Raw genomic sequence first — 27,737 nt, 5'->3', positions numbered from 1 at the left:
ACTTCAGGAGGGATGTGGACAACATGGAGAGGGTCCAGAGGAGGGCCACCCACATGATCGGGGGCAGCAGGGCAGGCCCTACGAGGAGAGGCTACGGGACTTGAACCTATTCAGTCTCCACAAGAGAAGGCTGAGGGGGGAATCTAGTGGCCTGTTACAAACTAGTCAGAGGGGACCAGCAGGCATTGGGGGAATACCTGTTCCCCTGAACACTACCAGGAGTGACTAGAAATAATAGTCACAAGCTGGCAGAGGGTAAATTCAGATTAGACATCAGGAGGCGCTACTTCACTGTCAGGGTGGCTAGGATCTGGAACCAACTTCCAAGCGAAGTGGTGCTGGCTCCTACCCTGGGGATCTTTAAGAGGAGGCTAGATGGACGCTTTCCTGGGGTCATTTGACCCCAGTACTCTTTCCTGCCATGGCAGGGGGTCGGACTTGATAATCTACTCAGGTCCCTTCTGACTCTACTAACTATGAAACTATGGATTGTTTTCAGAGTGAAATGGGGTATCTAATTGTTTTGTGAGTATTGCTGCTTTATTTGCTTATAAAGTTGAACTGAATTGCTTTCTTTAACCTAAGGTAAGAATTCTCTGACACTAAATTGCATTTACCCAGCCACATAACTGCGATTTTGGGCACTTGCACAAAGCTAGTGATTCTGTTGTTAAGGACTTACCAAAATCACAATTTTGTGGATTTTGTGGAATCTGGCATTGCCTGTGAAATTGAGCAATGCCCGTGAAATCCTCGGGTGGGGGGGAACTTAGTAAGGGAGCCACGGGAGGCTTTCAGGGTAGGGTTGTAGGGGGGTCTGCCCACTCGATGAGCTGCCAGCAAGAAGGGCACCACCCCTGCCCCTTGCAGCTTATTGGCAAGGGCTACCTGTCATGCAGCCCGTCCCCCACCTCTCCACCAATCAGTGGCAAGCGGTGGGTGGGTCCACATGACAGGCAGCCCTCACAGTCAACAGTGAAGAGTGGGGCCATCTGTGCCCCTCAGCCAATCAGAGGCATGGGGTGGCCCGCCACACTATGCCCATAAAATGGCTGCTGGGCCCCTCATTATGCCTGCAGGGTCAGAGGACAGCTGCCTCCAATTCAGTCCCTACCTGTTGTACTTGCACTGTGGACACATTTCTTTTGTAAGACCCATCACTTCACTATCTAAACCCATTCTACTTTCCATCTTTCTTTAAATAGTCTTTGCTTACATAGGAAAAATACTTGTTAATTCAATAAATTATTAAGTACTGTTAAAAGTAGATGAGTGAGAGAGAGGTTGAGATCCAGCTTTTTTTCCCTCTGACTTAATATTAGGTTTTAGTTTGTATGTTCTTTGAGGTAAAAGTCTGACATTTTATTTGCATGTAAAGCTAAATACAAATTGTACTCTTGTATAAATAATAAATAAATATAAATCTGTAAATCATCTTCTCACACATAGTTGCACAAGTTTCCTAATTATGACATAAAACTCTACAAAACTATCGCTATAAAAAGGGAGAAGAGATAATTTACACTATATAAATTTTTTAAGTTTATCCCACAAGGATACCAGTATATCTTTACTGATGAGATTTTAGTTCTCTCATCACAAACAAATAACTTGAAAGTAACATTCACTGACATGGAGAGCAGTAACATTTTGTAGTCTGCCCAGCTAGTGATGGGTGGTGACAGCATAGAAATTACATTACTGGCTTCTTCTTCAGAAAGTATTGTTTGAACTATTTGTATCTTGTCTGAGGTCCTGTCCATTTTGGAGAGCTCATGGGATGAGACCCTATTGACATGGGATGCCCTGAGAATTTTTGTAGCATATATTTTTGTACCAAGAGAGCATACACACATCTTCAGAAGGAATGGGAAAGAATGGAAACTAAGCTACAAGAAATTACTTTAAAAATAACTTTTGAGTTTCATACGATCTTCTTATTCCTGCCTTAAATTAAATCTTTAGAGACGCAAAAATATAAACCTTCCCAGGTTCATAAAAGCTGTGAAGATGTAGACAGTGCATGTTTACATTATAGCTTTATTCACAGCTTGTCCTAAAATGCTGAAAATTGATTCCATTTACTTCACTGCATACATAAAAGAGGATTAGTGTGATGTTGCTTAGAGGTTACTTATCAGAGATTCCTGGCATCAAACTTCGAGGTGTGAAAGATCCCACTAGATTAACTTTCAAACTATGATTCTCCAAAAACTATTTTTGATCTTGTGTGGTTTTAGGCATGTAAAATGTATGTACATTCATAATTATGGAGAAACAGTTTTCCTTGAAAACATAAATGTGTATCAGTGCTAGTTACAAGATTGTTTACTAAAAAAAACCCCAAAGCTAAATATTTGGGCAAAATTGGCAAATGGGCAAAATTGGGAACGGCATTAGTTTGGAACAGTCTCATCAGCCAGAATTTGGTTTTGCATAAACGGAACCATCCGGCAGCTCCACTCTCACTTCCATTTTAACCAGATCCCTAAAGAACAGCATGGAGCAGTTGCTTAAGGCTAAATACAGACAGTCAAAAAGCCTGAGGCTGAATTGATTCAGTCTTTGCAGGTTGATCTAAACTGCACAGATTAAACTGAGAAACAACCAGACAGACATTCACTATTGATTCAGGAAATGGAGCCACATGTCTGCAGTGGCTGAGGTCAGAAGCCAGGGGGCACTAGAGCATGGCTCTCTGGAATGTAGCCCATGGGCTTTGTGTTTGTTTCCTTCTGTTGCTGGCCCTAAGGTCTCTGGGATTAGCCGTCCAGAATTAAGGCAGCAGGACTCTGCAGAGTTACTCATCACTTCCTCTTCCTGCTTCCAGGTGCCTCTGGGATTTGTAGTCCACAATTGCAGCCAGCAGTAAGCCTCTAGCAGGGCAGGGCAGCTCTGTATTTGGGGGAAGGGGTGTTTAACTCCCATTCTTGGCCCCAGACCCCATCCAGGGTTTGACCCCATCCCTGCCTTGCCCCCCAAACCTTCTTTGCTGGAGCAGACAGCACAAGCCAGCCCAAGGCTGGGGAACTATGATTTAACTTGAACCAGGAAGGGTTCTGAGGCACAAGTTTCATAAATTGGTTTGACCCAAATCAGTTAAGTCTGATTTGGACTACATGCAATCAGTTTTATCTTAAACCAGTTTCTGATGACTTATACCAGTTTATGTGTAACTTCTGTCCCTAGCCAAAATAATTTGCCCATGTAGCTGTTGTAAGCTCCATGTAGAGAAGGGGATTTATTGTATATAGGACATGTATCTATGTGTATCTGAGATCATTTTTAAAGGCTGTTCTGGAAGACAGAGCCAGATCCAAATCAGCCAGCAAGGTGGCTAATTAGAATTTGGTGCATACATCTCAGAAAGTAACTCAGATTATCCTACTCTAGTGGATGCATCTAGTGAATTTAGACATGTAAATTCACTAGATGCCTCACATTTTGGTCTGGACATAGCTCTAGGCACCAAAGTTTGGCTTTTGAGCGTTCTTAGAATCTAGCACCTTCAAGTAGCTATGTACTTAGCTCCTGCCCAAGTTCCATTGTGATTAAGGCCAGAACTGGAGAGTCCAATCTATTAGACAGTCCTACAGTCCTCCAAACAGTGGAGGATAGTACCTGACATAGTATCAAAGATTAGTCTTCAAAGTAACAAATTAATCTGCTGAGATATTCACCATCAGCAGAAAGGGCAAAAATGGATTCTGTCTCTGCAGATGCCTAATTTGCAGGATGGAAAGTTTCTTTTGTGCTTAACTAACTTGCATCCAACAGTAGTGGGGTGGGTATACAATATAGTACCCACAGTCACTCAGACTTAAGAACCTAGTCCTGAACACCAGGCTATAGAATAGGTTGAGTGGTAGCATTCTCCATCTCTCTTGTTTGAACCTAGACCAGAGGGAAGAAAGGAATGCAAAAGTCCTAGGGCCAGAAGGTCATCATGCAAGAGGAAGTTTGACTTTAACCCAGTAAGAACATTGCTGTAGGAGGGAGAGAAACATGGGTGGATCACCCTGTGGAGTTACCTTGCTCTCCCTCTTAGAGTGCCTATGGATTCTAGGCATCTAGCCCTGTTGATGTGGGTATAAGAACACAAGAACTGCTGTTTACTGAGTCAGACCAGACCTCGACCTGGAGGGATGTGGGCAGTGGGGTTCTGCAGGGCTCAGTCCTCAGGCCTGTACTGTTCAACATCTTCATCAGTGACTTGGACAAAGGGGGAAAAAGCACCCTGTTTAAATTTGCTGATGACACTAAGATGTGGGGGGATCTAGTGGCCTGTTACAAACCAGTCAGGGGGGACCAGCAGGCATTGGGGGAGTCCCTGTTCCCCCAAGCACTGCCAGGAGTGACCAGGAATAACGATCACAAGCTGGCAGAGGGTAGAATTAGGCTAGATATTAGGAGGCGCTACTTCACGGTCAAGGTGACTAGGATCTGGAACCAACTTCTAAGAGAAGTGGTGCAGGCTCCTACCCTGGGGGTCTTTAAGAGGAGGCTAGATGTACACTTTCCTGGGGTCATTTGACCCCAGTACTCTTTCCTGATTTGCAGGGGGTCGGACTAGATGATCTACTGAGGTCCCTTCCAGACCTGGAAACAATGAAACTATGAAGTCCGGTGAACTCAGACTGGTGGGACAGTGGAGCATCCCATGGGGTGGGGGGGTTGCAGCCAGGCGGGAGTGGTGGGGTTTGCAGCCTCCCTGCTAATGGCCAGAGTACCTGGATGGCTGCAAACCTCACCCCCCACTCCTGGACAGCTGCAAAACCCACCTCTCCCCCCACCCCGCCACTGCAATGGGGATGCTCCACCACCCCACCAGTCTGAGTTCACCAGCCACACCTGAGCCATCTTGCCCAGTATCCTGTGTCACACAGTGACAGAGAGTAGATGCTGAAAGGGAGAGTTAACAGTATGCAACCAGGGTTTTTCTACTGTTGCTCTTCCACTTACAGCCTCCAGAATTTAGGTTCTAGGAAGTTCTGATTCAAAGACTTTACCTCTAACTTCCATGCCTATTTCCTAGAACAAGGTGCTTATTTTCTGTAGGTGGGCACCTGCAAGAAATACTGAATCTGACCTTTAGTGCAGAAACATATAGCTGTGAATTGCTTTGCTTTTTTGGACATTTTATTCACATTTCATTTGTAGAACTTTAGTATGGTAATGAGAGAGAAAATAGTCACTATAACAACTCCCATGTGGCTTGGACCATTGTGAGTGGAAAAGTCAGACCCAGTGACTTTACCTTTGGACTTACCTGACCACGCTCAAGTCTATGACGGTGTATACACGCTATAATTTATCTTCTCGTCTCCTGGACAGTCTTAACTTTCCTTCTCCATTATATGAACAATGCCCCCTTGTCTCCTCTGTTATAGCAAGTAATGGAAATTTTCCATCCTGCCAATTAGGCATCTGCAGAGATAGAGTCCATTTTTGCCCTTTCTGCTGATGGTGAATATCTCAGCAGATTAATTTGTTATTTTGGAGAATAATCATTGATGATATGTCAGGTACTATCCTCCACTGTTTCCAGGCATAGTTGGAAGATATTCAGAAAGTGGTAATGAACAGTTCTGTCTGATCAGCGGTGTGTGCTATATGCAGCAGCATTTGAGAATTTGGACCTCTAGCAAGATCATTTCTACACATGGGGCAGATTATTATGCTGATGAAACCTAGTTTCTTGCTCCAGTAGCTTTGCTGGTTGGTGGTTCGTAAGAAAGTGTTACAGTTGAATGACTTCATGTTTCTTCTTCCTTCATGGCTCCTACCTTCTTGCTGTATTTTCTTGGCATAGTGCAGTACTAAACCTGTATGCCAATTTTAGTTTGGAATGACAGAAATTTAAATGTTCAGAGTCTAAGCGGCAGATGTATTGCAGGGAGGAGGGGGGGTTAAGTAACACTGACTTTGTTCCTGGTTTCTGCAAGTTGAAGGTAGCTAGAAGTTTCGTCATCAACACTAGATTCAAATTAGTTTTGATTTTATCTGTTTTCATACATTTTTATGACACTGGATTTTCTTTTCCTTATGAATGCTAAGGACAGGGGGTTACATAGACTTGCACTGCACACAAGTGGGAAGGGTGAAATTTGTTTGGCAGTGGCAGATATGATCCATGTAACACATCTAGAACTATGAATGGGTACAATGAAGCATACAGCTTAGGCTAAAGGAAACAAATGTCTGTGTTTTTTTGCTCTGCCATATATCATCCTGGCCACTTGTATTCTCCATTTCACATCTCCTACAATCTATTTGATTCTCTCCTGCATATACTTCTCTGTTATCTTGTCCCTTTCTTCTCAAGAGGCCCAGCCTTTGTCTGCTCTTTTCTTCTCTCTTTAGAAGCTTTCCTGTCACTGGCCTTCTCTTTGTCATGTTGATGAGTAATCTCTACTGCCCTCTGGATGTACTTCCTAGCTGGCTTGCTTTTCCTCTCTCAATATTTTCAGTACCCTTACTAGTTCCTGAAGTTTGCATGTCTCATTTCCCTATCTTCCCTCTTCCCCTCTCCCCTTAGTTCTCATCCTGTATAGCAGCACCCCTCCTGTAGGCAAGCAGGCTGGTTCACCCTTGTTTCTATCAGCTTTCTAGTGGTGCTGGGCTTTTTTAAATGAAGCCAGAAAACATCAAGAAGCAGCTGGGAACAAAAAGGAAGTTCTGCCAATTTCCAAAAGGTTGCTAACCAGTGCTCGACATGCCTGTTTCATGAACCGCAATTTGGAAACTGTTTTTCATATGTAATATCTTAATAATCTATAGCTTTCCTGTGGTCTGCTTATCATCCAGGCAAGCTTGTAAGTTGCTCTGTTTTCTTCTATTAACTCCATCAGCCTTTTTAAATGGAAAAGAATATTGGATACTGTTAGTTCTGCATAATGTGTGGTAGATATCTTAGAGATAAATTAAATTTCAGCCAACTGGGTGGAGACCTTGGGTTACAAGGTTATGGTTTTGTGTTCACATGGCATGGACTCGTGGTAAGAGATTGGTCAGAACTGTTTTGTGTCTTGGTTACTGAGTTTGACTGTCTTTAACTGTGATTTAAAGACTGAAAATGGTGTCAAGGTATGCAGTTAGCAAGCTTTGTCCCACTTTCCTCCTGTTTTCAACAGTAGGCTGTAATAGTTCACACACTCCCCTTTCAGGGACAGTGCTGCCTACATTTCCCGCTTTATCCAAGCCAGCCATTCTCCACAGGTATCCCTGCTTTTGTTGCCTGCCACATATATATTTTACTCAGTATGCAGGTAGCTGGAGAGAAGGAGCATCTAATTGACAGGGTTTGTGGCTTTGCAGGTCCCCCTTGTATGCTGCATTCTTAGCTTAAATTGTATGGTAAGTCCTCTGGGCTCTTCTTTCGCGGGCCAATTTCTTCCTTTTGAAACTTCTAACCCTTTCTGAACAGAATCAGCAGCCAGCTGGCCTTCTTTGTGACCTGTCAAGTCTCTCTGTTTTCCCCAGGCTTACCCTGGTCAGTTCTCCTTGGCCTCCTCTCTTCCAGAGCTCTTGCCTTCTCCACAGCAGAGTCTTCTGACCTACTTTTGCTGGGGTCCCTCCCATTATACTGCCCTCAGGAAGCCATCTCCAGCCTGTCTGGTTTTTCCTTAAAGAGATTTGTCCCTTCTTCCTTGTAATATGGATTGCCATTACATAGGGAAATAGTTCCTTTACAAGTCCTATATAATTCAAAGGCAGCAATAAAACTATAAGAGCTATTGCTGTAAAATTGTGGTGTTAAACATCTCTTACCAGGAGTAGTTATTTTAAAATGAAGTACACACCCTATTTTAACACTGGCTTGCATATAAGAATTGCTTTATTCCCTGTCAATACATAGATAACAAATACTCCAACACTATAGCAGTAGTCTTTTCTTGACGTCAGACAAGACCTACTCAGCAGCTTGCTACATGCACATTACCGTGGTAATGCACCTTGTGTCTATCACTATAGCAACACCATTGAAACGTACCTCGGCAGCCATTCAAATTCATTTTTATAAAACTAATTACAACTATAATTATATTACAGACCAGGTTTAAAAAGAAATTTACTAAGACCTATGTCTTAGTAATTTTATGTGACCAGTTGCAATGTAAAGCAATTTTATGGTATGGGTGAGAGACCATCTTGACAGTATATTTTATTTAAATAAAGCAAGTTACAGCAAATGGTAAAAATAAGCTCACAGTGCCATGTAGTTCCTACCTACATTTTGTACATAGTGCTGCTGGTAGCTATGCAATGCACTTCTCTGAAATGGCTATTCTTTTTTTGCACTTGGCCATAGGAAAGTCGCTAGGAAATTCCTAATATAGATGTCATTATTACTTTTTAAACTGTGTAAATAATAAGTTAAGAAAATATCAGCTTTTAGAGCATAGTTATCAGCAACTTTTTAACTGAAGGGTTGAATATTTGAAAACAGCTTCATACATTGCATTCACAAATTAAATAAAAGTTGAATTCTGTTTCTCTTTGCAGTTTTTTAGCTGTACAAATTCCAGAAGTTGCAGATGGCAATTCTGTTTCCCTAAAATTGTAGACATGTGAGTGTGCATACATGGACTGAGCTTGTGCACTAGGCCATCTACTGGCCAGGTATACATGTGACTATGTATGGGTCACCATGGTGGATATGTAATTCTGTCTAAGGCCAGGGTCAGCAATATGGCCTATGGACTTGTTCTGTCCTGAGGGGCCACTGGATCATCCCATAGAGCTGGAGGGCTGGGGCCAGACACTGAGGAACTTCTAGCTGCACATGTGCCACTGCCTCTTTTCCCTGCCTTTCCCATCTCCCTGGCTTCACCATGGGCGTAGCTTCCAGCCAGTGGGGAGCTGCAGCCAGGAGGCAGGGTTTGGGGTCAGGAACGGAGAGAAGCTGCAGCAAAACAGACACGGTTTGCAGCTGCCTGGCCCTGAGACAGGTGTAAAGAAAGCTGCCCCGCCCCTGAAACACCACTGATGCCACCTGGCCAGCATTGGACCAAAGGCAAGTTGTTTTAACCACAGCTTGTTAAGGTTGTCAGATGCTGATTTAAGGCATGACCTTATAGGTGACTGGATATCTGTGATGTATTAGACTCTGGAGGAGGCCATTTACTCTCTGTGCAGTTTGAGCACTTGTCTACAAGGCTGAAGACCTGGGTTATAGGCAACACCCCCGACCTCTGGCACACCACCAAAGCCCCCCTCCACCATAATGCTGAAGCCTATCCAGATCTCTAGGCCAAATACAACCCACAAGCCATAGGTTGCCAACCCTTGGGCTATGGTATTCAGCTTCTCAGTAGTCTCAGGAGTAGATATGTGGGGAGCCAGATGAAAAGCCAAAGGAAAAGCAAGGGCAACACTGGACCCCTGCTAATCCAGATCGGACAACTGACAACCAACACCCAGGAAAAAGCCAACCTATTAAATGGGTACTTTGCATCGGTCTTTCATCAGTCACACGGGACACCCCTGCCCACTACAGGACAGGGAGGATTGGGTGAGGGAGGCCTGGGTGAGAGAGATCCCCTGCCCTCCATCAATGCTGACCTGGTGAAGGAACACCTTGAGAGGCTGGATACCTTCAAGTCAGCTGGCCCTGACAGTCTACATCCCAGGGTACTCAAGGAGCTGGCAAGCATCATAGCCCAGCCCCTGGCACAGATCTTCAAGAACTCCTGGTGCTCTGGTGAAATGCCTGAAGATTGGAAGAAGGCCAATGTGGCCTATCTTCAAGAAAGGGAGGAAAATGGATCCGGCAAACTACAGGCCCATCAGCTTGACCTCTGTCCCAGGGAAGGTCTTAGAAAAGATTATTAAAGAGGCCATTCTCAACAGACTGGCTGACGGCAACATCCTGAGGGATAGCCAGCATGGGTTTGTGGCAAGTAGGTCTTGCTTGACCAATTTTTATCTCCTTTTACGACCAGGTGACCTATCACCTGGACAAGGGAAAGGAGATGGATGTCATACATCTTGACTTCAGAAAAGCCTTTGATCTGGTTTCCCATGATCACCTCTTGGCAAAACTGGCCAACTGCGGCCTCGGGTCCATCACAATCCGCTGGCTGGGGAATTGGCTCAGTGGTCAGACCCAGAGGGTGGTGGTTAATGGAAGTCAATCGTTGTGGTGCCCTGTGACCAGTGGGGTCCTCCAAGGCTCTGTCCTTGGACCCATATTGTTCAACATCTTCATTAATGATGTGGAGATTGGAGTCGGAAGCAGACTGGCCAAGTTTGCCCGTGATACCAAACTCTGGGGTAAAGCATCCACACCTGAAGACAGGAGGGCAATCGAGGCTGACCTTGACAGGCTCAAGAAATGGGCAAAAGAACCTGATGGTGTTTAACACTGAAAAATGCAAGGTTCTCCACCTTGAGAGGAAAAACCTGCAGCATTCTTATAGGCTCGGCAGTGCTAGGCTGGTTAGCACTATGGATGAAAGGGACTTGGGGGTCATGATTGACCACCAGATGAACATGAGCCATCAATGTGATGCTGCAACCAGTAAAGCAAGTAAAACTCTGGCTTGCATCCATAGATGCTTCTCAAGCAAATCCCAGGACATCATCCTCCCATTGTACTCAGCCTTGGTGAGGCCGCGGTTGGAGTACTGCGTCCGGTTTTGGGCTCCTTTAATTCAAAAAGGAAGTGGAAAAGCTTGAGAGAGTCCAGAGAAGAGCCATGCATATGATCAGAGGTCAGGAAAACAGAACTTACAATGACAGGCTGAGAACTACGGGACTCTTTAGCTTGGAAAAGCGCAGGCTCAGGGTCGATCTGATGGCCACTTATAAGTTTATCAGGGTGTTCGCTAGGATGTAGGGGAACATTTGTTCACCAGAGCGCCCCAAGGGATGACAAGGTCAAATGGTTATAAACTCCTGCAAGACCGTTTCAGGCTGAATATAAGGAACTATTTCTTCACTGTCTGAGCCCCCAAGGTGTGGAATAGCCTGCCATCGGAGGTGGTTCATGCACCTACACTGAACCTTCAAGAGAAATTTGGATGCTTATCTTGCTGGGATCCTATGACAGCAGCTGACTTCCTGCCCCTGGGGCTGGGGGGCTGGACTCGATCATCTTCCAAGGTTCCTTCCAGCCCTAATGTCTATGAAATCTATGAAATAAATTTAGATATATGCTTAAATACCTGGTTGCTGAATCTGGTCCTTCCTAAAACCTGTGTTTTAACTAATGAAAAGTAGTTTGTTTTCATGTGCCTTTGATAGGGTTCTGGGATTCTGAATTCCCTTTGATCTTTCAGGCAAAATAGCCTACATTTGCAGTTTCAGGGCAGCATGAAGGGCTTTTGAGGAGATGTTGGGGTGGCTGAAATCTTGGTTAATTTGTTCCAAATGTTGTTATTTGAAGTCCCAGTTTTCATGTAACATTCCTCACAGCTGGAATGGAAAGTTTGAAAATGAGATGCAGATGTACCCCAAAAAGCAGACAGCAAATACAGCAGTTTCAAAAAATAGAGACTATATACAAAGAGCCCCTCAAATGACTGTTTCTTGAATCTCATCATTTCTAGGCCATTCTCATGCTTTAGGGTCTTCTTACTTTTGAATGTGTGGAATAGCCAGTATTTTTGTAAAGGAACCAACCATCCTTAATTTGCCAGACATTCCCATGTTTTGACGCAGTCCTGACTATCAGTCTGTTGAACCCTGGTCACTATCACTGATTTACAAGTGGTGGGCCATGGAAGTGTCATGAGTAGTTTACCAGTGCTGAAACAGTGGAGAGGTTGGCCAGGCCCTTCAACTATTCTTGTATTGCCTGACAGTGCAGGGTTGTCGTGAGATGCTACACTGTGCTATATTTATTTCCAGTTCGGAAAGTCTTGAAGTAGGCCTCAAGTCTGTGGAGTGTCTTGAATTTTGGTACCTAAAAGCTATTCATCTTAGGTATAAGTGCTTCTTGTTTCTATATATCAGAATAGTATAGCTGAAATAAACATGTAAGAAAAATAAGGAAATATAGTCTAGATCAGTGGTGCCCAACAGATGTGGCCCCATGGGCAAAATGGGTGGTGCAGGGTTGGTCCACAAGCCTCATCTGGGGCCACTCTGTGAACCCAGTCCAACATCTGGGGCCATTTTGTGGACCATATCTAGTGTGTGGAGTTGCATCTTCTGGCCTGGGTCTGATTTGGCAGTTGAATAGGCAACAACAGCTTTGATCTGGGATACCAAGCTGAGTGGAGTAGCAAACCCTTGGAAAAGTAAGATTAGGATTCAAAATGATTTTAGTAAGCTGGTGAAATGGTCTGAAACAAACTGGATGAAATTCAGTAAGAACAAATCCAAACTGCTGTGCTTAAGATGGATCAAATGCACCAATTCAAACGGGGCAACAAGTCGCAAGGCTACAGTAGTACAGAACAACTGGTTGGACCAGGTGTGAGCTGTAATTGACTACAAGCTGAATATGTGTCAAATTGTGTGCTGTTGTTCCAAAAAAAAAAGGCTTAATATTACAATGTATTAACAAGAGTGTCATTTGGAAGTTACAAGAAATGATTCTTCCACTCCATTTAGCACTAGTGAAGTCTCATGTGGAATTCAATTTTTGGACACCATGCCTCAAGAAAGATGTGGACAAATTGTTAAGGGACCGAAGAAGAGTAACAAGAATGATCAGATGTCTAGAAAGCATGACGTACAAAGAAAGGTTTGAAGATCAGGGGGCTATTTAGTGTGGAGAAGAGAGCCCCAAGGAGGCATTTAATAACAATCTTTTGTTACAAAAGGGGACATCATTTATAAAGAGGATGATGATAGAGCATTCCCTGTCTACAGTGGACAGGTCAAGAAATAATGATCTGAAATTTGTCAGGAAGGAAATTTAAGTTGGAAATTAGAAATACCTTTGTAGCTGTAAACATAGTTAAGTCCTGGAATAGATTCCCAAAAGGCTGTAGACTCTTCATCCCTGGAAATTTTTTAATGCAGGTTAGGCAAACACCTGACTGAGCCGTCTTAGGGAAGTTCCTCCCTGGGGCAGAGGATGACCTTGTGATTCAATTATTATTCTATATGTTTACATCAACAGTCTTAATAATTGCAAGTCATAAATGATATCAATATCAAATCATAAATAAAACAGCCTTACAAAAATGTCAGAGATGGTGATTTTTGAGGAGATAATAAATAGAATGTATAGTAGGGAAAGCAGATCTCTGTCAATTAAAAGTGTGGCTACTCAGTGAAAGTTTAAAGCAGTAGGATACTTTTTATTGTGTTTTAAAGAAGGATAATGGATGTAATACATGTATTTTGAGGTGAGATTTCAGTAAAGAGATGACTTCACAGAGCAAGCTGAAGAAGTTTCTTTATATTGCTGCTCCAGGAAAATCCTTCTTAGAGGGTAAGATATACATACAGGTGAGCTCCCCTAAGTTAGTAGAGATGAGTGATTTTTAGATTATTGTATTTAGCAGGAAGTATAGATGACCTTCAACAAAGAGACAACTGATTACACGTAAAATGAAATCAAGTGCAGAAAGCAAACAATATTTTTCTCTGTTTTGTCATTGAAAGCAATATTTAGGGTTTTTTGGTAACAAAGAGGTTAAAAAAAACCATAAAGCCAAATGTAAATATCAACATACCTGCTCCCTTAATAGAATGCTCCAATAATTTTCTTTAAACTTACAGATGGAAGAGGATATTTTCTCTTCTAAAATAATATTGTTCCTTGTCCTGCATTTGCTTGAAAATCAAGATGATATAATCAAAACTGAATTACAAAGCAACAGTTGTGTAATTTCCACTCCCACCCCTGCCCCATTGCCCAGGACACTAAAATTCCCAGTTACACCTCTGGTTGTGATTTGTGAATAATACCATTATTTAAAATGCACTTTCAGGCTGCAATCTCTTAACAGTCTGGCAATGTTACATACAGCAGAAACAAGCTGTAGCATAGTGGTGAATTTCCCTGTGTTTTTAAAATGTATCTCTGATAAGAAAATATTAAATGCCTTCAAGTTAATTATACAAGCACTACTGCTGTTGTGCTTTATTTCCTATGTGTACAAACAAGTCCATTAAGCCATAGCAGAAGTTACATATTTACCCTGGGAGAGATCCTTCTGGCTCTAAATAGCTATCCGGTGTTGACCACAGGAATTGGTGAATAACTATTTGATCTGGAGTATATTATCTTTTTGTTTTGGCTGTAGCCTGTTAATATTTCTCTGAGCAATTTGTCTTTCTAAAGTTTCAAAGCCAGAGGTTAAACTGTTTTGAGTTAGTTCGTTCTTGTCTGATTTTGGGGGAGGTTTATTATCTATTCAGGTATGTGTCTGTGTGCACACATACATAGACACAGTAGAGAGATAAACAAACATCTGGTCAAGCATCTTTGTATATCAATTAGTATGTATGGTTTTCCATAGAATTTTACTATTTTATAAATTGTTGTTGTTATCTTCAAAATCTGACCAGTGTTGAGTAATAAGTGAAGTTTTAAAAATTGGGCAATATTTTCTGGAAAATCCAGGCATGATTTGGTGAAGAAGCAGAAGACTAGAAATGTGTTTTTGGCTGAGTTTATTTGTTACCATTCCAAACTCCTGATGATACTGTTTTAAGAACAGGATTCTTCAGACAGGAAGAATAGTATGAAATCTCTTGTCTCCCACCCCATCTTTTACCTATAAAACCCTTCTTTTTTTCTATTTTTTTCTGTATACCTCACTTTCCCCATCCTGACTACTACCTTCTCCCTCCCCTGTATGCGATTATGGTATCACTGTCTTGCATTCCTGTTGTTTCTCCTTGTCTATAGCTATCTTAACGACTTGGACCGTATAGCAGATGCTGGCTATCTGCCTACCCAACAAGATGTGCTTAGAGTGCGAGTTCCAACAACAGGGATCATTGAATATCCATTCGACTTACAAAGTGTCATTTTCAGGTAGAAAAATGTTTATGAAACCCATTTAAAACTTTTTTCTAAGTAATATGTTAATATGACATAACTTATGATACAAACTTATAATATGAACTAAAAAGTATACACCAAGTGATTTTGTACTACTTTAAATATGACCAGTTTGTTTCTACTTTCTTGTCACACATTATTGCTGATTTAAGTTAGAGATAGAAAAAGAGAAAGCAAACCTCCATTTTAAGACATTTGTAAGACCTGATAGTGCAACTTGGAAGTGTTTTTAATGCCAAGGTTTAATTATAAATTAAATTCTATGAAATCTATCCATTCTCTAATACCATTTAATGGCTGTAACAGATAAACTTAGTGAGCTTGATTTTAAAGGGCCCATTTTGCATGTTTGTATTCAGCTAATCTCTGTTGAAAGTACCTATTGCTTAGAAAAAAATACCCGTTTTCCTGAACTTCGAAATTAGACATCAAAGAGAGGTCATTTGGACTTAATAATTAATTGTGGGCACACAATTCCCTGGGGGTGGGGAAGGCTGCGGTTGTTTCTAAATTCAAGAAAAGAATCAACTCAGACTTGAAAAACACTTGTTAAGTTCCGAGATGTTTTAATTGATATTCATTCTTTTTAATAGCAGCATTTAATAACCCATATGTATTTCACTGCTGCTACTCCATATCCACATCACTAAGTGCTAAAATTTTGCAATGAATGCAGAATAATATGGAGCTGAATTACAAAATTAAAACTGCAACGAGAGCATTACTGTGATCAGACTAAATTTCAGTCTTTCACTACATGCTTTCAGTTGCATTTTTCATGTGTAACAGAAGAAATTTTTTTATTCTTTTAAAGCTGGAATTGTCTATTTAAGTACTTGAAAGCAAAGGAGTTGTTAAGCCCATACTGAAATTTATGTGCATTAACTTCTGGTTTAGAATACATCATCTTAGACGCTCTCGATTTTAAAATAAACACTTTTCAGTCTTTAACTTGTTTCTAAGTTCATTTATGCTTTGTATACTCATTTCTTTTTGCCACAGATACATTTTATAGCTGTTCCACAAGAGATATTTATTTTAGTATATCTCCAGATGATTATCTTGTTCCACAAAATACATACTATAACTACAGGAAAAATGCTGAAACAATTTCAATTGCAGTAGTTTTTATTTTACTGCACAACATTTCTCTGTGCACACCTGTTTCTGATTAATACATGAGGCTTAATATGCTAAATACACTATGAATAATTCTCAAAATTCCTTCAGTAAGAATTCTGCTTGCTGGGCATTTGAGAAAATGGAGGCTCCTAATTGTTAAAATCTAGAAGTTTCATAGTTAGTAGGGTCGGAAGGGACCTGAGCAGATCATCAAGTCCGACCCCCTGCCATGGCAGGAAAGAGTACTGGGGTCAAACAACCCCAGCAAGGTGTACATTTAGCCTCCTCTTAAAGACCCCCAGGGTAGGAGCCTGCACCACTTCGCTTGGAAGTTGGTTCCAGATCCTAGCCGCCCTGACAGTGAAGTAGCGCCTCCTGATGTCTAATCTGAATTTACACTCTGCCAGCTTGTGACCGTTATTTCTAGTCACTTCTGGTAGTGCTCGGGGGGATCAGGAACTCCCCCAATGCCTGCTGGTCCCCTCTGACTACTTTGTAACAGGCCACTAGATCCCCTCTCAGCCTTCTCTTGTGGAGGCTGAACAGGTTCAGGTCCCGTAGCCTCTCCTCATAGGGCCTGCCCTGCTGCCCCCTGATCATGCGACTGGCCCTCCTCTGGACCCTTTCCATGTTGTCCACATCCCTCTTGAAGTGCAGCGCCCAGAACTGGACACAGTACTCCAGCTGCGGCCTGACCGGTGTTGCGTAGAGGGGGAGGGGAAGGATCACCTCCATGGACCTGCTTGAGATGCATCCGTGGATGCATGACAAGGTGCGGTTGGCCTTCCTGACCGCATCCCCACGCTGTCAGCCCACATTCATTTTGGCACCGATGATGACACCAAGATCCTTTTCTGCCTCTGTGCTGACGAGAAGGGAGTTCCCCAGCCTGTAGATATGCTGCTGGTTCTTCTCCCCAGATGCAGCACCTTGTACTTGTCAGTGTTGAATCCCATCCTGTTCTCATCCGCCCACCCCTGTGACCTGTCTAGGTCTGATTGCAGCCTATTCCTCCCTTTCAGCATGCCCACTTCCCCCCATATCTTAGTGTCGTCTGCGAATTTGAACACGGTGATTTTTACCCCCTCGTCCAAGTCGCTGATGAAGATGTTGAACAGTGCGGGCCTGAGGACCGAGCCCTGTGGAATCCCCCTGCCCATATTCCTCCAGGTCATACTGGTCTTAAAAAAGAAATACAACCTATCTGTCCCACAAAACACATACTGTTACTTTTAAATACTAATGGAAAGACTTTAAAAAAAAAAAACCTTTTCTGTTTCCAATGAAATTAATTACATAAATGGATACATATTGATTTTTTTTTTTTTTTTTTTAAAGCTTTTTCCTGGAATTAATGTGGATTTTTTAACCTTGCAGAATGGTGGACGTAGGAGGGCAACGATCAGAGAGAAGAAAATGGATACATTGCTTTGAAAATGTCACATCTATCATGTTTCTAGTAGCCCTTAGTGAATATGATCAAGTACTTGTGGAGTCAGACAATGAGGTAAGTACTGACTTGAGCTTTGCAGTTGATTAAAACTTAAGCTCATGATTTTGTGAACTACAGTAGAGAGCTGTGACGTTCACATGTTTAGTTGGCAGTTAAGTCAAAGATCAGGTAAAGAACTACAATGTCAAATAATGCTTGGTGCTTATCATTTAACCTCCAAGAAGCTAGCTGTTCATAAATGAATGCCAGGATTTATGGATAGAAAGATAGGTCAGTCCCAAATATTTTCCATGCAGTAGCACACAACTTCAGGTTATAGAGGCAGCTCTAATGTAGAGATCAAACAGTTAATCTTCAAATAAGGTTGTATAAAATGATCCCCTGTCGAGATGATCTGTGGAGCCAAGCAGTTTTGTGCTTCAATAAAGCATAGTTGAGTACAAAGATATGACTTATTGCAGTTCAGGAGATGTTGGCCTAGAGAGCCCTAAAGATGGTATCAGTAAGGTGAGTGGTTACGATGATCTTACATGTTAGATTAGCCAAATGAAATGCAAAAAAAGGACCTAGATGGTCTCTTCTTTGCTATTACAAATCCTGAAATACTGGGGGAGGTTAACAATGTATTGCTTTCAGTGAATGATATAGATTGGCTTATTTTCAGCTGTTCGCATGGAAAATAATTAAAGGGGGGGGAAAAGTACCTAATGATAGATAGATCAGCAGGCAAAACACACCAAGAACTAGTTTAACAGTCATCACATGCATTTGCTACATTTCGTGACAATTTTACATGGTAATGAGATAATTTACTGTTTGGAAATATTTCCTTTTTTAAAATGGAAACTTTCAATTACCCTTCAAAATCTAGTAGAGTGTGCCAGAACAGTTCTAGCCAGTCTTTAGTCATTAAAAGAAATAATTTGAAAAAGCAAATTAGTTTAATACTTTTTATCACTATAAATGTTAGTAAATGGCATACATAGCAAAATAAGATTCATGATCATAGCTTTTCTGTGATCATCTTAGTTTTTTAGAGTCCAGTCTCAAGAGTCACACAAGGCCTTGGAAAATTCATTTATAATTTTTAAAAAGGTTCCTGTTGCATTTTTAATGCATCAACCACCTTAAGAATACATTCTGAAAGTTATTTCAGTTGAATAGGTTTGATGGGTATTCAGATATCTAATTTATTATAGGCTCTTATAAATACAAGACATGAATAGACAGTTCTTATAAATACAAGACCTAAATGCATCTTTTCATTTTATTTACATTCAGTGTTTCTGTTCCTTTCATTTGGCTTCCTATCAACAAATTCTTGTTTTTCTTTACAAAACAAATACTCTTTATATTTATTTTGATTAATGCAGTTCTCTTAATTTAATTACTGTACCAGTGATATTTTGATTTACCAAAGCTTAAGTCTGGGGCATAGAATCAAAATAAAGGATACAAGAACAATGACAGTTCAGAAACTTAAAACATTGTGCTGCTTCAGGGGCTACAGGCAGCATCCTTTATACCCTGAAAAACTGATGTACATTTTTCATATGTACCTTAAATAGTGCTGATGTGCCTATGTCCACCCCAGCATTGTGGTGAATATAAGCCAAAGTATGTTTGGCTAATCTCTTTATGATAGAGAACTTTTTAAAACCTCACCTTTGTGATTTTGCATCTGCGATATAATTAAGGGAACACCAGGTTTTACGTGGGATGATGGTAGATACGGATGTAAGCTAAGGGACGTTCCTCACAGAGAGGACTTATTAATATTACATGTTATAGCTTCTGTCTTAAGAGAACAAAGCATGATTGAATTTAATTTGGTTGGTAGTGGGAGGCTACATGAAAAGTCTGTTGTGTGAATTTTAGCAGAGGACTGCAGAGAAGTCTTTTGGATGATTGTTTTTTTTCCGATCTAGTTATGTGCAGTAATATGGGAGATCTTTCTGTTATATTGAACATGGTATTCAAACGTACATACTAAGAAAATATATCTTGAAATGAGCTGGTGCTTTTTTCATTTTGTCTGACTGACCTTACATGAGTTTGGTCCTATAATTTAGAAAGCTAGATAGGTTAAAAAAAAAAAAAAAAACCAAATATAAACTGAACTTGGCCTTTATTCAGACCAAACCTCAACCATTTTTGAGTTATGCAAACATTCACCTTTTTGTTTCTGTTTCTTCTTGGCATTATCTTTTTGCAGCCAGAGACTAGAAACTGAAGTATCAAGTGCATGCTAGTTATGTGCAGTAATAGCACTTTCATGACATAGGTGAAACTAGAAAGCACTGAAAGTCACGTAACAGTGAGGAAGTTATCAGAGGTATAAATCTGATTTCAAAGCACAGAGGGTTTGAGTACATTTCATGTCTGAAAACTGAACTTCCACACTTGCTGAATTTTGCTGCTCCTCAGTATACTTCTACCTATTTCAAAGTGATTGGGAAATTGAAGTTGCTTAAAGTATAGCTGGTCTGACTTTAGGTAGCTTAGTGCTAAAATCATGGACAAATGATCAAATTAAAGAACATTAACATGGGATGGAACTCACTGGAGAACTGATAGACTAGGGACAGAAATTATACATAAACTGGTTTAAGTGATCAGAAACTGGTTTAAACCTGTAACAAAACATAAGTTCAGTGCACATAAAGAAGTTTCAAAATGGCCAAAACTAAGATAAGCGTGGTTGAATAAGATGTAATTGATTTGGGTCAATCCAGTTTATGGAACTTCTGTCCCATACCCCTTCCTGGTTCAAATTAAATCACAGTCCCCCAGCATGCTTTGCAGGCCTGGACTGGGCTGTCCTGTCTGCTGGAGCAGAGTAGGGTTGGCCTCTTCCCCTCTGCTCTCTTGCTGGAGCAGTGACGGCTGGCTGAAAAGGGGGTGGGTGTGCTGGGGACACGGCCCAATCTGCCTGGGGGGAGCAGAGCAGCCCCTGCTAGACTTTTCCCCACTGGAATGGAAGGGGTGTGGGACAGCAGGCTCAAGCAGAGGAGGATTAAACCCCCTTGCCTCCCCTTTCCCACTGGCAGGCACCCCAGCTGGGGTCTTCCTGCAGAGGCCGATTTAAGATTCATTAGGACCTGCCCCCTCCCCGCCACCAATGAGCCGGTCCTCACCCTGACCTATGCCCTGACATGCAGCTGTGGGCTCCATCCCTGGCTGGCATACCAGGAGCAGCATCAAGAATGGGATGCGCTGCCCCGCAGGCCACGGCCACCCCTGCCCGCAGGTCCACACTGGAGCCGAAGCCCAGGGTTGGTTGTGCAGGAGCCTGCACAATGTTGCCCTGCAGCCAGGTGGTGCCAAGCTGCAGAGCTGCTGCCTGCCAGGTGCATGCAGCATGGACCTAACTGCAGGGATGGCCCCTCACCCTGCATCAGCTGAGTCCAGCTGCAGAGGCACCTGGCAAATATGCAGGATTGTGGCTGGCCCCAGGCTGGGACCTGGCTGTGCTGAGGCAGCCCCACTGCCAGCAGGTCCCAGCCATGCAGTGTGCCCAGCTCCGCTCCCTGCTGCCAGCAGCTCTGGCCACTCCCAGGGCTCCTGCACAGTTGCAAACCACAACCCACACTCCACCCAGCACCTGGCAGCCATGGCCCGCTGTGTCCTGCCAAGCTACCCAGCTTCTCCCCCGTGCCTACCCTCCAGGCATCCTGGGGCACCGGTGCCTGGGCCCAGCTGGCCCTTGAGTTAGTCTGCCTATGTCTGCTCAGTTGTCGCCCCTTGCTTGTGGCTCAGCAGAGCCTGGGCCCCCCAGGGCCTCCCTCCCAGCCAGAGGGTGATTGTGCTGCTCCTTTCCAGCTGTCAGGATCAGGGTTTCACTTGGGGCAATCTAGGAGCAAAGGCCAGATTGTGGGGAGGGAGGGAAGCAAAATGGCCCCAAGCCCAAGTGGGGTCACACACAGAGGGATCACAGTGGTGGTGGCTCTATCCTGGATGTGAGCCCTTCCAAGCAGAGGGACCCAGGCTGGGGTGTGGCAGGAGAAGTGGCTCAAGTGTGTCTGTGCTAGCCCAGGCGAGAGCCATGCCGAGCATGCAGCTCCTGCCTGGCAGCCCCTTCTACGTGCTGGAGAGCAGCACCCAAGCTGGCCCCTGCTGTGCATGGCGCAAGCTTGCCCCTTCAGCCCCGAGCACTATTACCTGCATCCCCTGGGCTGCCAGGCACAGAGCTGGGTACACCCTGCTCACTGTTCCTGTACCTGGCGGCAGCAGCACAACATGGCCCCATGTACCAAGTGTGGGGTGCTACCCCTACAGCTCCCCCATTGCCATCTGCCAGCCCGGTGGCTAACCGCAGTTTTGTGGCATGGGCAGCACCTACCAGTATGGCCAGGGTGGGTCCCCCTGACAGCAGCAGCAACAGGGAAGCCATGGAGGTAGTGCCCTTTGTCCGGCGGTATAAGGGGCCGTGCTGTGCTACTGCCACTGGGTAGGAGAGCAGTGAACAGAGTGCACCCAGCTTGGCACCTGGCAGAAGAGAATGGGAAAGGAAGGAAGAGACTGTGGAAGTAACCACAGAGGTAAAGGGAGAAGAAGGGAAAATTCTTACCTGCTTGAGGGACTTCAAAAAAGCCTCTCACTGCTGTTCCTGCAGCAGGATCTGCCCACCCTGGTATAGCGGGGGAGACCAGGAGCTGGTGTACAGGCATCCCTGTAGCGCAGGTTACTTATTCCATACCTCCTTTTCTGAAATCCTGGGTAAACTCATGTTCTTCACCTTTCTTGAGAGGTTTTGGAAGGAAAGGATCTTTTAGGGCACAACTGCCTCTTTGGAAGCAGTTTTGTCAAAGATTTGATTAGTAGTGGGATTAGCATAGTCTTGGCTGCTTATAAATATGTTGCTTCTGTAAATGCCATTCCCATTACTGAAGAGCATATTTCTGTTCTGGACCCCCCCCAGTGATTGTAGCCAAATACCTCTTGTGTGACATGGAGTATTTGCTTTTCCATGTCATGCCTTTTGTCCATTGTATTCAAGTCAGAGAGATGCTGTTGTGTACAATCTTTTAGAAGTACATCTTTAAAACCTGTGCAATGTGACTGAAAAATGTTCCTCATTTGTAATGAGAACAGTTACTGGAACCAAAATCCTTTGTTGATTCCTACAATTCTTATCCTGAACATATTTCAGCTCCTAATTTTTCTGGAAAAATTCAATATAAAGTTGTTTGAATTCTTTAAGGTTTCTCTTTAAAAACTTTGTTTTGGAGGTAAAAGCTGCAAAATTCTTTGGTGTTTTGAAACTTGTTTTTTCCGAAGAATTTACTAGGTACATTAATGCCAATGAAAATAAACTTCTGATTTGTTTTAGTTTTCGTTTTGAAATATGTTCATAACTTTAATTCAAACCAGTCTTTCTGTTTTCAACTTATGTATATGGGACTTGTTCCAGTAGGCTTAGGCCTATATTCCTGTAGACCTGGGATGAAGCCAGCATGGCTCAGAATTTAGCAGCAGATTGAGAAGTTTAGCTTCTCCTTCAGTGGGCTTCACTTTCCCTCACCTATAAGAAGTGTTTAAATTAAAGTGAGGAATGTAATTAAATCTTAGGGTATCAGTTTCAAGAAAAGATGCCCACTTTATGTCATCCATTCAGTGCTTCTGAAGCTGCAGAGCTCTCCAGAAACAGCTGAAATAAAGTTTGGTTTGTGAGGGGAACAGGAATGGAGGAGCCATAACAATTAGGCAGATGTTCCCTGTGGGCTACTGAATCCAGGTCAATGCAAAGGGATCTCTGCGATTACATTGGTGTCTGTTGACCATGGAACTGGGGTAGGAGCAAGACATGGCTGTTATCACAAGAGGTATTTCAGCTTCAGTTGCAGCAGCTCTTTTCATTGCTACAGAACAAATTGTGTGTGGTTGCTTGTCATTATTGGTTTGTCCTGCTGTGGAGGGATAGAATATGCTGCACCCCATCTCCTGAAAGAAGAAATTTCTGGGAGTTTAGAGAAACATTTTGTTTTTATGAGAGACAGTGCCTCCCACAGCTCCTGGTAGGACAGCATGCAAGTGAATAGTGGGGTCAGATAGTCCAACTTTAATTACTTCACTCCTGATCCTGTATGGCATGGAATGCCCCCAATTCCCTTTTGACTTCAGTTCAGATTGAACATACTCAGTACTTTAAACCAGGGGTCATGAACTTATGGCCATGGACCAGATATGTCCTCGGAAAATATCTGGACAGAAGGGGCTGGTCTCACAGGGTGCCTATACATGTGCAGGAAGACTTCTCCAGTGCGCTGTAATTACAGCATGTCAGGGAGACTTGATTAAACAAGATTTCTGGAGCATGGTAATTATAGCACTCCAGCGCTACATATATCAGCTCCACCATGATGAAAAATGGCAGCTGGGCCACTTTAACTAAAGCTCATTCAATAAGCTTTAATTAAAGCACCCCGCCTGCCATTTTTCAGCATGAGGACACTGATACAGGTGACACTCCAGATGCTTTAATTCGGCTCTAAAACACCCTCCCACCCATCTCCTGGAGCATGTGTACAAACACCCACAGAGTTGTGCAGTGCCATCTCTCTGCTACTCAGTGCTCCCCTCTGCTACAGAGCCCGCCACAGTGCATCAGTGCATACCATCAGTGCATACCTTGGCTGCTGAGGGGCAGGGATCTGACTTCCAGCTGCTTGGAGCCCAGGGGAAGGGCAGAGACTTCCAGCACGCAGTGACAGCCTGGGTGTAAGCTCTGGCCCATACAGGCAAAAGGCTGCCCTATACAGTCAAGTATTTTGTTAGGAAATAGTTTGGAACACACTAGTTCTAAGCAATTGAGCCACGGGTACCAAGTTTTCCTTTACACGCTAAATATATTGGTCAACTTGGATAATTTGGTAGTTATGCCTTATATATAATCAGCAAGTTTTCCTTGACATCTGCAAAATTCCCTACACTCCCCTATTTTTAGGATACAGAATACTGCAAATACAAATATATTTCTTCAAACATTATCTGAGGCAGTAATGCCTAACTCATCCAGCCCTTCAGCCCATGTGAGTGGCAAAGGGCCAGTTTGTGGGCCTGGTCCAAAAGACAGAGCTGCATCACTTGGTCCGTGGAGTTCCTCACAAGTCCAGAAATTTGGTGACAGATGGGCTGTGGCAGCATGAATTGCCTTGGCTCCAGGAACTGCAGCATTTAACACAGCTACTATTCCCCACTACCAAATTTTCAGATGTGTGGGGTGCCCCACAGTCTGGATGACTTGGCTCCATGGGCTGTATCTTCGTGACCCCTAATCTAAGGTCCTAATATTATCTAAGTATATTATATTCTTATATTGTCAAGTTCATTTGTAACTATTTGTTGTTACTGATAATAATAACACATTGAGCTGTTAAAGAAAAAAATGATCATATAAATTGGATATTTTAAATTAGAACTTGGTTTAGGTGCTTTAACACAAGTCTGAATAAATATTATGCTGAATTTTTAAAGTTAATCACTGTTCTTGTGTAAAATATTCAAGCTTCTTAGGAGCTTTTCTGGGATCAGGCCAGTAATGATCACTATCTGTGTTGAATTAGTAATGCAAGGCTTCCGCTAGCTTTATTTAAACCTATTTGACTTTACCATATATAGTAATACCGTGCTCTACAATACTGCTATGTTTAATTTCTCATGTCAGGGTACTTTAGTTATGGACACTTCACAAACACATAAGCAGAAGTTTCTGTTACATACATGTTCTTACAAATAATAATTAATAGAAAAATTAAGGAAATGCCCTCATGCATCAGTAAATTTGCAGATCTAGGTGTACACAAGTCAAGACATTTAAAAACTAAGTTGCTTCTATCTTGGGTACAGGTGCTATAATCCAAAGATTACTCAGTAACTATTTAATATATTCCAGTTTTCTTGGGGAAATTTATCTCTGAACCTTGGCTGATAAACATGTAATGGATCAGGGGTAGAGGAACTCAAAGTTGAATTAAGGTGAATTAAGGTACATTTCTTTCATTCTAGGTAGTCTGTGTGCCAAACCAATGACCACAGTAATTTAGAGTAATCTCAAAGTGATCTGAGGTGTATCACCTGCTCCCAAAAAAGGGCACTAGAAAATACACAGGCCTAATGAATCCATAACCCAGCAATTCCCAAAGGGTGTGCTGCAGCACACAAGGGTGCCGTGAGATCTCCCTGTGCGAGGAGGTAAATGCTTTCCTTCCCCAGCCAGCACCCTATGCCTGCCCCAGCTACTCTGGCAGCATTTGTGACTGCTTTTCTGTGAGGAATGCTGCTGCTGCTGCTATTCGCACCATTTCCCACCCCCATACATCCCCTGTGCAGACCCCCTCATGCTTCCAGCAATGTGCTCTGCTGCAAGTGGATTGGCAGATGCACAGACAAAGCCGTACTTTGCAACCCAGCTCATCCCCTCCGCTCTCCCACACTCCTGGTGTCAGAAGGAGGAGCTGTGGGCATGGTTGCTAGTACATGAAACCTTGCAGGAGGCCTGACCAGGAGGCAGGGGAAGAACAGGACATAGCTCCATGAAGTCCTGTCTCTACTGCTCTTAAATGACACCAGCTAAATCAATTATTTTTATCTTTTTTAGCCTCAAGACCCTCCACCACTATCTCTTTCTCTCTCTCTCTCATCTGAATTTAGATCTATTTCAGTCATTTTCAACCAGGGTGTCTCCATTAAAAATATGGAGTTATTTTGTTAACCTATCTCAGCACTGGTATGATTTTCTCTGGGAGGGGAATGGAATATGTTATGGGTTTGAAGAAAAAATATGTGTGTACCTTTTTGGGTGTAAGACTGAAGTGCACTGCCATTTTTAATCCAGAAAAAAAGTGTTTTCCAGATAGCAAAAGTTTGGGAAACACTGCCATAACTGCATCCCTTACACTGGGAATCAATGAAAGATTCAAGTGGAAACTGGGAAGCCCCTCCAGTGATGCTGAAAACCACAGAATCTGCTTTTTAATCATATCAAGCCTTTGAACAAAGTTTTAGTTGCTATTTCTTGTTGAAGGTTGCATATACACATATACTTCCAGATATAAAGCAGAACTATTCATTGAATTAATCAAGTGCAAAACATTCCAGATTTCTTTTAATTTTTAACATATGCAACCTGTTTCTTTCATGCTTGGATGATTCTGTGACTAGTTGCCAAAAAATAAAATATTCTTTGAGCCATAAACATGATAAATTTCAGTGCAGAATGAAATTGTTTGTGTGTACATGTATGTGTATGCACACACATGTGTGAAATGTCCAGCTCTCCTTTAAAGAGAGCATCACTAATGTGATACTATGATGCAGTCTAATCCTCCTTTGATCTGTTTTCCTCTTAATCCAATTAAAAGATCTGACTCACCACCCTACCAGTGCTCTTGTGTTGCTTTGCTGCACTGTTTTAATGACCTGATTAAACAGTGTGATTTTTGCAGGATGGCCTACTTTCTGTTTCTAATTAGTGCACTGAATTATGTTGCCTCAAGATGTTTTACATTTTATTTACAATATACTTTCACAAAGCAAGCTATGTTTTCTCATGGTTCTCTGTATTTTTGAGTTATAAATACTGTTTCCTTAATCACCATTTCATATACAATAAAATACAGGATTTAAATAATTCACAGCATCATATATGTATGTATACCAACCATATCTCATTATGAAACTCTTTAGAGCTTTTCATTCTTAGAGTTACGTTATAATACAATGCATAATATAATGTAGACTTTCTGATGCAAAACTCTGTTTTGTTGTTTATCTTATACATAACATTCGGCATGTTGGAATTCTTAATCAGATGAGAAACTGACTTGAGAATGTGTCCATGTATCAGTCCTATGGGGGTTGACTGCTGGAGATGGTCACGGGTTTTGTCTTCAAGAGCAAGCAAAAGCTTTTGCAACTACTGGGCAGGGGGAATGTGACACAGAGAAGAAGAGGCTTCACTGCTGCTTATATTCAGAAGCTTGTAGACTCTCTCTAATGGCCGTAGCCACTTAGAGGATAAATTCTTAAAATTCTATCCCATTCATTAGGCCATATTACTAATAGTTTGGCTATTTTGCATTCAAAGAAAAACATTAACAGATTTCATATATTTCATAGACATTAGGGCTGGAAGGGACCTCGGGAGATCATCGAGTCCAGCCCCCTGCCCAAAGGGCAGGAAGTCAGCTG

The 27,737-nt window shown here is 42.5% G+C and overlaps 1 protein-coding gene across 1 annotated transcript in view; it reads left to right on the top strand.

The window, feature by feature from the left end:
• GNAQ (G protein subunit alpha q) overlaps positions 1-27,737 on the top strand; it is a 221,573-nt gene that overhangs the window by 154,058 nt on the left and 39,778 nt on the right. Inside the window, exons 4-5 of the mRNA XM_019555097.1 lie at positions 14,816-14,944; positions 17,471-17,600. Coding sequence (XP_019410642.1) covers positions 14,816-14,944; positions 17,471-17,600 — 259 coding nt within the window. The remainder of the gene's footprint in view (positions 1-14,815; positions 14,945-17,470; positions 17,601-27,737) is intronic.

This window comes from Crocodylus porosus, unplaced genomic scaffold (assembly GCF_001723895.1).
Source record: "Crocodylus porosus isolate Cpor-Errol unplaced genomic scaffold, CroPor_comp1, whole genome shotgun sequence".
Classification (NCBI taxonomy): domain Eukaryota; kingdom Metazoa; phylum Chordata; order Crocodylia; family Crocodylidae; genus Crocodylus; species Crocodylus porosus.
Note: the sequence above shows the minus strand (reverse complement) of the source record. Positions and strands in the feature narration are given on the sequence as shown.